Consider the following 12,519-nt stretch of genomic DNA (forward strand, 5'->3'; position numbering starts at 1 on the left):
TGTTTAGAATGCAGAATTTACTCTTACTTAAAAAGTCTCATAAAATCAACATTCAATTAACAGAACAATCTTGTTTTAGATCCTCAATAAAAGAAATGGGCGGTCATTTCCCCTCATGAGAGAATAGTGCAGAGGAATGGATGGACCGTAGGATGCGCGTCTCTTCGGCGCTCTTAATTTTCATCGCCACATTGACTGCTATAGCTGCCTTCGTGCCTGGAGCTGATGGTAAGAATTTCTCGCCATTTAGAGATGTACAACTTCCGTACAGTAGTATGATTAATGTTTAAGAATTCACTGCCAAAATCTGTTTCACTTTATTTAGTTATACAATACAATGATCATTGAAACTTCTCCTAACTCATAACATGTTTTATTATGTTTATTATTGATTTGTAACGAAATACGATGAAGTGTGATGAGACGAAAGAAGCTGACGGGAATAAACACTAAGAGATACTGAATGGGGAAGGAGAACTGCAGGGAGTTACAAGAAAGCACGACCTGCAAATAAATTGTATCTATCAGCCATTAATTTTGATATTATAGTCTAATTTTTAAAGGCTTTTGCTTAGTTTGTCACTAATGCCTTTGTGTCGAAACGAAAAATTAAATTTAATTATAATGACTATGAGATTAATGTCACTATAGATTATAAAATAGTCGTTAATTTGTAGTCAAAGTAATATTGGCAAATCAAATTTACCACATATATAATATATGACTTTGACTTTGACGTATATATGAGCACTGTGACATTGTTTTGATATTGTTTTAGCTTACAATTGTAACCTTGGGAACTAGATAGCAAATAAATAAATAAGCTAGTAAAACACTACGTTTTAATTTGAATATATTAAACTCTTCTTTATCTTATGAATTTTAACAACATGTAATCACTATGTACTCAATATAATTGCATTGTATATTTTAGAATGTCTCTATAGTGAAGGATAATCTAAAACTATTTCACCATAGTTATACAAACAAGATGACAATACCATAAGTTGATTAAAGTATAAAGTCCAAAGGAACTTCAAAGTCGTTACTTTGTACAGAAATGCAGAACTGTATGACATTATTAACCACAGTTAGACATTCCGGTTCTTGCTTGATGAAAACTTGTTCAATTATGACACACTTTGACATAAGTTATATTAAAGCGTTTAATGCAAAGAAAGAAAATTTCTCTCACACTTTGTTGATTAAGAAGCCTTCGTAGACTTAGATATTAATTTTATTTTTTTATACTTATTTTATATATTAAGCCTAACATGAATACAATCAAGGCCTTGTCGACCCAGACCCACAACCAAAGATTGCACGACTCATGATTTTTTGTAAAAACAATTGTATGATTTTAATCAGCTTTTGCTAAGACTAATAAGAAAGTACTCAGTAAAGTCAGTCTATTTAATGGCTTGCAAAATGGCGAATACTAGCCATACCTTTTTTTTAGTTTATTTATTCATATATTTCACAGGTCCAGTGTCAAGGCAGGATGCTTTGGAAGGGGGGAACACCACGTTGTTTTGTGACTCAACTCCAGATACGTCTGATGATGAATTAATGCTTCTTGTCTGGTATAAGGACAATGCACCAATTTACAGGTGAGTCTAGATGAAATGTCGGCCAGTGTTTTATTCGCTTCGATCGTCTCTAAAAATGCTTATGTATATTATAACATTTATAACATACAAGCAGACTCGGCCAAGTGTTGCTGTGGCTAAGGTTTTCATTATATTACATAGTAGTAAGCTATTCAAGGGAAACTGTAGGTGAACTGGTGTGAAAGATAGATAGTTTACGTGAAACGTTGGTACTTTTAACACAGCGCCATCTGTTGCATTGTATCAAAGAATAAACAAATAATTTGCAATAAAATAAAATTGTGACTATAATTAAAGAACTAAGCTATCCCATGTCTTAAGTTGGACCAGACCGCTCACGGTGTGCCAAAAAATCGGTTAAGTAGTTTAGGAGTCCATGGCGGACAAACATCACAGGAGAAGACACAATTATACATTTGCGGCCAGATAAGAACCATCTACACATCAATGGAGAAGAACTGAACCCTCAGTCACTCTTTCTAATAACAATGTTTGTATAGAGTCTAACATCATACTCCTCCATCACCTCTTAAAGAATCATCTTGCATCTACCTTTTCAGCTATGACGCCCGTACCGGCACTAAATGGTCGAGTATCTCCTTCAACACCAGCAACAGGCTGCAGGCGGATATACAACAGCAGCCCACCAGCCTCATGATAACTGACTTGAGGGGGGATGACCAGGCCCTCTATCATTGCCGTGTGGACTTCTTACTAGCACCTACCAGAAATGTTGGCGTAAATTTAACTGTTATTGGTAAGCCTAATCGTTATTTTATATAAGTAGGTATATTTTTAAAATACTAAATTGGTCTGATATAAGGTTGCGAAATGTCAATATGTTATAGAGAATTTTTATTTAACATTTTATTGACAATCCACATTTGTTTTAAAGATGATGAACAATGATCAAATTAAAAAATATAGCGAAAACTGATTGCACCATATATACAAAGTATTACTAAAACATTATGTACAAGACCGACAATTTATAATATAATAATAGCTTTTGTATTCCAAGACTGTGATCTGTGATGTTTAATATATTCACTACAGTAGATATATCTCCTCTTGCCTCTTGACAAATGCCTCTTCTTACCCTTTCCACTGTTCTCTATCCTTTGCGACTCTTCTCCAGTTGTAGCCTTCTGTTAAATTGAGTTTGTCCACCTATCTTTTGCATTGTCAACCTCTTCGTTATCCGTCTCTAGGGTACCATTCCATCAATATTTTTACCCATTTTTCATGGGAGCACCGTAGCATAGATACAAAGACAATTTACTAATAATTTACTGATTAAGGTGTGTGTGGGAATGTTTAATGTGTGTGTGAGTGTTTTAATGTGATCTAAAAAATCCATTCGTATCGCTTATTATGTGAAAAGACGTGTTTGGTTATAAGTCGATGCTCGCGTATTATATATGTAGATTTGATACACGTGAAAGTTTTTTGTGCATGTGTTATATTAAGACAGGGATGTGAAACAGCTCAGTAGGGCGAGAGATCAGGTACATTTAAGTTTCATACTAAGTAAAAAATTATTAGATGAAATGTTCCAGCTGTTCATCTTTCTACAGCATAGTAAAAGGAAGAGAAACCGTTGAAGACAAATGTATGTTAATTATAATATATTAAGTAACCGTCAAACCTCGCTTGTTCTTTATATTTAAGTTTAAGCTAGTCATCAGAATTAATGTAAATATCACCTAACAGCTATAAAATAGAGTAAAGTGGCATTATTATCTGGCGCCTTGGAACTTGTTTCATATTAACCTCATTTTCCCTTTTAATAGTTTCGTTTACATACCAACTTGATTGCTCTAGATTTATTGTTAAAGCTAAAATCTTATGCTATAGTGTAAAAGTTTGTTTCTGAAGTAACTTTCGAAATTTACCATTTAATTTTAAAACATTTGTTTATTTCCTTTTTTCCTATTTTTGTAGTAACTTAATATAGTACAATAGAAAAGTGAACTAAAAACATAAGAAGTAAAAACTTAAAACCTAAACTATTTTATAACTAATTATAAATAATGCAGTTCTTGTGAATTCAGCCAGTGTGCAACTAAATACATCTGTCTCACATCCAATAATATTTAGAGCAAGACGCGCGGACATTACTTGTATGGGTGACGGCTGTGAACACAGCATGATTATGCCTTTTTGTTTTTATCTAAAATTATGATAACAAGAGGCGTTACTTTGACCAGTTTAACTTTAACTCTAGTTTAATTATAAAATAAATATTTATTTAAATATATATTTATGTAATAATCTTATAGATTATAACTTATACATATAAGATAATCCACTAAGACAATACATAAATCCAAAACAGATTATATTATAGATAAACAATAGGTGTATATGAAACAGAAAACATGCTAGTACATTAATAAACAATGATACATAAAAAAAACTAAAGTAAACTGAAATTTAACATTTGAAACAACAAATAAAATTTAGAGTTTAAAATTACTACTTAAACTACTATAGAGTTGTTTTGAATTGAGGCGTATTGATTTGTAGGCGTAAGTCGTATATGCCTTCCAATTGCATAGATATATAGAATAATATTGTTTTGATGAGCACGCAATTCAATATCGATCTCATATAGAATTTTAAATTTGAGCGCTCTGAAACCGGGATATCATGGGTATTAAGTATGTACATAGTAGTAGAAACATCTGTTTTAATAACAATTTCGCATGTCTTCTGATTTCACTTTGAAACTACATCTAAACCATGCATTACGTAAATAAAAAATCCCGCTTAGTACTTCATACAAAATAGAGCTTCTACAAAATTCAGCGGGCTGTGAACCCCGAGGGAACACCTTGCCAATTATATTCCAAATGGGTCAAGACCAAACTGCTTCCTACAATTAACAATTGTTTTAAATTGCGAGGGTAGAACGAAACTTGTGTGTGTCCTGAATCTTAAAAAGATTAACGTTGTTTTAACTCTGAATTATTAACGGTTCATTAGGAATAGCTTAATAGGAACACCGATGACACAGACAACATTTTTTTAATTTATTTATTAACACTTCGTTACATTACAATATAAAAATTGAACATAATTAAATGAATAGGAGGGCAAATGGCTGCCTTATCGCTTTCGAGCGGGTTCTTCTAGGCAACTACTTCACAAGCCTCAGATTTAAGTATAACAGTGATTAATATAATCGACAATTATGTGAGGAGGTTTCGAACGAGGAGCGATTGTTAAATGTGCTTATAGACAGAATGTCCTTTGGTGCTCAGCTGGGGAACGAACCTACGACCCCAAACCCCTACGGGAGACGAACGTTAAAATCACTAGGTCTACTCTGCATAGGAATATAGGCATATTATTATTGCATTATCTATGCATGCCTGAGTTAACATACATTTAAACATAAATTGCAATATTCAAAAACACTGCATAAAATCCAGGTTAATATGAATAATTAAGTGGCTCTTATACCTCTCGACACATTAATTACCAACAAAATGCGATAAAATTTGTATCTTCAATCTTTATGCTAAAACTTCTCTATATTTCGCATACAAATTTCGCGCGAAATTATTTAAATATTTGAAAATTGGTTAATAAAGCCAATTAATTGTTATTTATATCGTACTAATATAGCTAACATATATTTGATAAAAACAATTATACTAAACAAATAGTCCAGATGGAGTACATAATATAAACAAAAAGGTAAATCATTACAGAAGGAAAATAAATTAAAATTATTCAATACAATTAAACTAAGTAATACCGAATTTGACCGTTTTGTGTGGTAGGGTAAAGGTGTGGGTACATACATGACGGTGTGTATGTGGGGTGTGCACAAGATGCAGATTTTACCCTATGGATATTCTTAATACTTATTTTAAGCATATTCCGCGATAGCTAAAAACGTCAATACTTAAACATTGGTCATTGTATGTCCAGGCAGCGCGATACAGAACTAAGTTTAAATACACTTGACTTATTTTAAGTACGAGGAGTCAAACAAAAGATACGCGTTTCTCTCGTCCAATCACAGAGCATCGACACGCCCTTAATTGGACCAATCACAATCAAGCGAAATGTCCTATTTTTTAAGTTGCAATTAACATTCTCATGATTGACTTGTAAAAAATGTTTAAAAAACGTAAGGTATAAATGTATTCAGTTGTACGCGTATATAAACATGTCTTACATATCTTAGTTTAATTATACACTTTACACGTTATATAAGTTAAAATGACTCGTAACAGGTTTTAATCACACCAGATCGATAAACATTACTCGGCGATTTTATGGAAACTATATCCACTTTGATTACTAATAATTACCTAAATATTAATTTATAATTTATTAGTTTTGTACGAAGAGCGATTCTATTCTCACTATAAAGCGCAAATCCTGCCCCACATGGGGTACTGTTCTCACCCCAGCACCATATCTGGACCTGAACTCCCCAATACCAGCTCCTTTCGGTTGACCGTATTCAACGATTCCAATCGTCGACGACCAGTCGCTTTCCGATCGGCTTGATCCCTTGGCGCTGCGTAGACATGTGAAGTCTCTGCATTATCAACTGCATTTATGATAGAGAGTGTTCAGAGGATTTTAATATTATATTAACACCTCAACGCAGAATACGAAATTCCACCCGTGTCACCTAGTCTTTGTTGGGTACCACCACTATGTGGAACGACCTGCCCACTTTATATTTGAATAAATTCGACTTTCAAGGACAGATGTTATTTTTCTTATTCTTAAAAGACCGGTAACGCACTTGCGAGCCTTCTGGAAATGGGCCCATGTACATTATTTGACATCAGGTGAGCCCATTTTCCTCCTGTACAGTAAAGAGAAGTAGTTAAAGAAAATGCCATGTCTACTCCTATTGGACTGGGATATTATTTTATTTATTGTTAATAGTTTTCAAGAAACTCTATAGTTAATAATTATTCTAATGACTCAATTACATAGGTATGAGGCCTAAATGTTTGAAGGTATTTGTAATAGGTTTTTGATTATGGCATAAACGTACCGCGTTATTATATTCGCATAAAACAAACATTAATTTTAATATTCTCGTGTGTATTATTCATATTTATACCATATTAGGAAATTGTATCGTCTGAATATTTCGACTTCTGAAACCGAGTGGGGTCTTATTCGGGTAGTTCCAACTCTCTCTTTAATCGGAGCGAAACATCTGTTTCTACTTGTTTCTGTCCAGCGCCTGTCAATACAGTTCCACTTTATCGGTCCATCTGGTTGGTGAATGGCCACACGAGTTCCAACGTATACAATGTTTAATCATCATCACTAACTTAGCCCTCTCAATTAGACATAGAATCATAAATAAAATTAGACATAGAAATAAATCGCAATCTAGTGCTTCTTGCGTTCAAATTCGTATCCCTTTAGTACGATGTCCTTTACAAATCCATCCCACCAACGCAGCCCCGGTCTACCGGGTTTTCTCTTGCCACCAGGTTGTGAGTTAAGTGACTTAGAGTTCTGGAGTTATGTCGTCCACCATCCAATGGACGTTGTTTTACTATGAGTAATACGAGAAATAGATTACAATGAAATACTATTAATAATAAATATGAGATGAAAATAATTACAATTTTGATGCTAAATTCAGGAATCGTAACAACACAATATAGTTTAATTATTAATTATTATATTTAATTTATTAAACAATATAGTTTAGTTTAATAAACAGCTGTCTCAAATCAATTTCCGTTGCTCATCCCACCCAGTGTGATGATTGAAACTTTTATTTTGATTGGAATTTATAATCATTCGTTTTCCACCTTCATGTCATAGCCAAAATCGGAATCGAAATAATATTACAAATATTAGTTTAGCTCTTCCAGTGCCTCATCGGTTCACAAATCTAGCAGTATGATAAACGAGATCGCGGATTTAACAGATGCAAGAAATCCGTGCTTACCATGCGACCCAGGCTCGAACCTTCTAAGCGTCAATTAAATAAATATAAATTATTAGAACACAGACACAGGAATCCTTAACCTATAACTGGCACCCTTTTAGACTGACTGAATTATTTCTCATTCACCATCAGCTTTCATTTACTCCCCATAACTGTTTCTGTGGCTTTGAAGTAAGGCCTTGGACACCATGTCTTCCAATGGTGTCCAAGGCCAAAAGAGTCCAGGTCATTTTTCTCGCCATGCTGTGCTCTATGACATAATACGCCGCTTGTCTCCGTCAATGTTTTATGGCAAGCGGCCAGATGGGACGGGCTTTGGTATGGGATACAACCGTGTGGTTACGTTATCCCTCCTCTTACCTTACCTCCCTTTGTTCCCTTTGGAGTAGAGACGAGGGATTCGATTAAAGATTTAATCCGGTGCCAGGTTGATGGTACCGAAAACTCCAGAATTTATTGCAATACAGCGAGGAAATGCAGCGCTGTCATGGATAGCAACCAAACTTTTTAAATTTATTTTATTTAATTTTGAATATTGTTAATAATGTATAAAAAATAACTGAAACATTGTTGTTTCGCAAGTCATCTTTAGAAACTTTGTGTGCTCTCCGGGCCGTGAGGTAAAAATGTGAAAATGTTTTACAATATTACCGAACAATAGAAATTTATTTCGGGTTTATATTGTGCTTAAATGTCATTCTTTTTTCAGTGTTACCAAGTCAACCATTTTTTCTGGACGAATTGGGGAACAAAGTTGAGAATAAAATTGGCCCATATCACGAAGGTGACACTTTGGTGTTAAGTTGTCTCGTTATTGGAGGTAAGGGTTTTTCGTGTTTCATAGGAAGTTAAAATGTTTTCTTGTATTCTAAATATTTCTGATTCATCGGTAGTTCTTTGATAGTAACTATTATAATTAGAATAAGATAACGATTTTAAACATCAAAGCGCAAATGCATACAGTTTGCTTAGGGTAAGATTCGGAAACGATTTTGGTTTGATGATTTGCTTTTTTTTTTAAAAAGAGTACCGAGAGTTTCTTACGCCGGCTTTTTCTCTCGGCCAACACCCTCTGTCTTTGCCGATGAGTAGGGATGCCTACAAGTTTGAATTGATTGACGTGGAATAAGTGATACCTAGAAGATCTTATGTTCCAAAATAAACGTATTATTTTAAACGAGGCTACATACGAACTTCAAACTATTACATCCGTATATTATACGTAGATATATACGGGTTCGTGTTGACATACATAATTAACAAATAAAAGGTGCATCGTTTGCTCGATTTAGCGCTTTGATAGAACAATCTTTCCATAGCAGAGTCAAATATTATGTATTTGTAAACATCAGTCAATCAAATCAATTATGAAAAAGTATCGGCATTGGGCATAAGTTTAAGCGCGAATATAAATCGTAGACTTACGTTTTTGGGCGTTTAAACGAATTTTTGTTGAATGAACTATAACATTTTTAAAGGGTGTTATAATGTTTTGTAAGTCAGCGAAATACTATCGATCAAAGGCAGATCGTATCTCCTTCCGTTTGGTCCTTGTGTTATAAAATCCGCAAGTCATAAATAAGTAAAATACGTTGGACCGTAAACATAATATTGAAATAGCTCAGTAACCTTATGAAAGAATTTAAAAAAAAAAGACTCAGCAGTATTTATATACTGATTTACCTAAGTTCTACCGTAGTTTATCCGTTAAATAAGTAAAGCAAGGATTACATTCTAAATCCTCGTTTCTTAGCAAATATTTACAAATTCCATAATTTCTAACATCTCTGTGTGCCTGCGTAGTTATATCTGTGTGTCTGTGTGTACTAATACATTTTTAAATTTAAATAAGAATATATTGAGAAACCAAAACGTTGAGCTGTTCTTTCTTTTCAGACTGAGCGTTTTAATGATGAACACAAAGTGTCATTAAATATTTATTCATAAAGAAATAGTGTATAGAGCTATGAATTTTTAACTTTTAATGTTCAGGTAGACCTCCACCTCGAATTAGTTGGTACTCCGGCGAGGATCTAGTGGACGCATCAGATGGTGTCAGCGACATACCTGGGGTGAGGGAGAACGAACTCTATCTGCCTCTCACTCGGGACAACGCCCGGTCTCTCTCTTGCAGGGCCAGCAACACGCATCTAACACAACCTGTGATATCTGGTCTTAAGATTGAATTATATTGTAAGTATAATAACGTATTTTTTAGAAACCTACGTATTTTTCAGAAATCCATAAGTTGTATCACAACCAGATTATTATTGTATAGAAATAATAATATTATTAATTTTCTTACAATAAAAAATATAACAAAAAATCCAGCAGCATACTCCAAATAGCAACATTGTGGCAATGACGTTAATATGGCAACATGTTAAACGGCAATGGCGTTAGTATGGCAAGTTGTTAAACGGCAATGGCGTTAGTATGGCAACATGTTAATACGGCAATGACGTCAGTATGGCAACATGTTGATACTGCAATGACGTTAATATGGCAATGACATTAGTATGGCACAATGTTAGTACCTAAATGACGTTTATATGGCAGCCATGTCATATATTAATAAATGACAATATCAAATATCATTCAACTGTATATGCCACTCTTTCGCTGACTACGATTACTGTCGCCGAGCAGTCGAAACGTAGAGTTGCACATAATGTGACAAATTTGCGTTAATATCCTATAAAAAATCTAAAAACTTTATTTTGTTTATTTCTCTCAACTTTAACTCAAAATTTTCTTCAAGTTTATAACCAAGGTTACCTGATATATCACTTAGTGATAAGGCCACTTGTTAATTGTTAATTGACAATCGGGATAACTGCTGGCATAAGCGATCTAGTACTATCGATGAAGTAATTAATTTTGCTATCAATAATTAAGTGTAATCAATACACAATACATATCAGAAGTGAAACTTCTTTGTAAATTAGTTATTACTAAGGTAAAAGCCCCAATAGATCATGTACCAGTATTTGATTACTCCATGTATTTGTAAATCTATATTCACACTGTTTACACACTGTATACGTGCTAATGATATTATTAATAAAAAAATCACCGTTTACTGCACAAGACGTTATGCGACAAAATTGCCATCTTAAGTTCTAATATGTAACTACTAAACAAATACTTCAACCAATAGCGTGTATTTTTTCTCATTCTCTCTTATTCTTTCTCTTGATCTTTCTCACTATAGCCCTCACACCTCTATCTCCATGGCACTGTGTGACGTTCTATATATCTCTCTCTCTCTCGATCTTTTTCACTTTCTTACTACTTAGTTTCGCTCCATGGCTGTTTCCTTCATGCTACGTTCGCCCTTTCTCACTCTCTCTCAATCGGTCTCTCCCTTTTCTTTGACGTGACACTTATATTATTCTTATTGCGTATCATCCATAAAAAAATACATTCATGCGCTTTAAGAAGTTTCACTTCAAAAAATATGAAAATGACACAACATCTTGCTGAAACTTACGTAAACGTATTATCTGATGGAAGTAAATATAATATAAACAGGTGTAAATATTTTCAGTACCTGCCTTCAACGTGTCAATACACTGGGTTCGTGGAACCAATGGTGATGCTTTGCAGGCTGGCAAAACTGCGGTCGCAAGGTGTATAGCACATGGGTCCTACCCATCTCCGGATATTATTTGGTGGCTGGACCACCGACACTTGTCACAACACAGTAATCAGGTCGGCTATTTTAATAATCGCTAAACTCGTTTTATAAGGAGGATAGACTTGTAAGTTTGTATCAAACAAACTGCTGGACCGATTCCCGAATCCTTAATGATAGAAATTCTTTATAAGGTTTGGGAATGCATTGAACGAAAATAAACTTATGTTGTACTGGCAATCTGCCCCGAATTTGCCCAGGTTGTAAAGTTTTGGCTGTAGTTGAATCGCAGTTTGACGCGTGGAATAACTGGGCGAATACCTTTTTCAGCCAGGGAAATACATTTTTTTATTTATGCTACATTGATTCAGCGGTAACAATGCCGCAATATAATCATATGTACAAGCCAAGACTGTACTGTTTTGCTCACTCAGTTATTCTTAGTTTTGCGAGATGATTCCCGATGTACTTGCCAAAGGCTTGTCCATTTTGCTCGTTGACAAGCGTGACGATTTCCTCAATAGTCGGAGTTATGCCCCAAGAGTATAGCCGGACGCAGGCACAGAGATTACTGTGCAGTCATTCGCAATTAACTAAATCGTGGGAGTTACACCCCGAAAGCATAGCCACACGTAGGCACTCGCTTTGACGGTTAAATTGCATTCATTCGTTACATAGCAATTAACATTCTATTAATTCGCTCATATTCTATTGTTATACGCGAGTTTATATAAAGTACGACAAAAATCTTCTATTATTTAAAGCACCCGATGACCCAGGAAACGTACATAATATATACATATAAAGTATTTAAGTATTCTGACCCGATTGTAGTTAGATTTCTATATTGGACATTTTGTTACAGAGATTTCTTACGCAATTTTAAAACAAATTTATGATTTTTCTCTAATGCTCATTTAAATTATTTTGTATAACTTTCAACTGTTTATTAATAGGTTAATTTTAAAATATGGGAAATTTATTCTAATTAATAATTGATTTCATTAAATAGATATAGTTTTTTTGGGTAAGAAGAAAATCATATCTACATAATAACTACAAAAATCTGTGTATAAATTCCAATAAGAAGGAAATAATGTTTTTCAGAGCGTCATTAACTCATCCCGTACGGCTGTGTCGTATTTAGAATTAACGCCATCTGTCGGCGACCACGGCGCAACGCTTGCTTGCATCGCAACGAACAGTGCTATGGCGCCCGATAGAAATTCCAAAGCTGATGTGGTTGTGTTAAATGTTACTTGTAAGTATTTTTTTCAAAAGATGTCGCTAGTATCTAACTCTCTTATCTGATCTCTTATTTG

The 12,519-nt window shown here is 34.2% G+C and overlaps 1 protein-coding gene across 2 annotated transcripts in view; it reads left to right on the plus strand.

Moving 5' to 3' along the window:
- Positions 1 to 12,519, plus strand: part of LOC110994357 (hemicentin-1) — a 69,398-nt gene that overhangs the window by 51,559 nt on the left and 5,320 nt on the right. For both annotated transcript variants that reach the window (XM_045628877.1, XM_045628879.1), the window contains exons 2-8: positions 80 to 228; positions 1,484 to 1,610; positions 2,171 to 2,367; positions 8,270 to 8,380; positions 9,553 to 9,753; positions 11,111 to 11,274; positions 12,305 to 12,458. In XM_045628877.1, coding sequence (XP_045484833.1) covers positions 141 to 228; positions 1,484 to 1,610; positions 2,171 to 2,367; positions 8,270 to 8,380; positions 9,553 to 9,753; positions 11,111 to 11,274; positions 12,305 to 12,458 — 1,042 coding nt within the window. In that variant the 5' untranslated portion in view covers positions 80 to 140. The remainder of the gene's footprint in view (positions 1 to 79; positions 229 to 1,483; positions 1,611 to 2,170; positions 2,368 to 8,269; positions 8,381 to 9,552; positions 9,754 to 11,110; positions 11,275 to 12,304; positions 12,459 to 12,519) is intronic.

Source organism: Pieris rapae, chromosome 1 (assembly GCF_905147795.1).
Source record: "Pieris rapae chromosome 1, ilPieRapa1.1, whole genome shotgun sequence".
Lineage (NCBI taxonomy): Eukaryota > Metazoa > Arthropoda > Insecta > Lepidoptera > Pieridae > Pieris > Pieris rapae.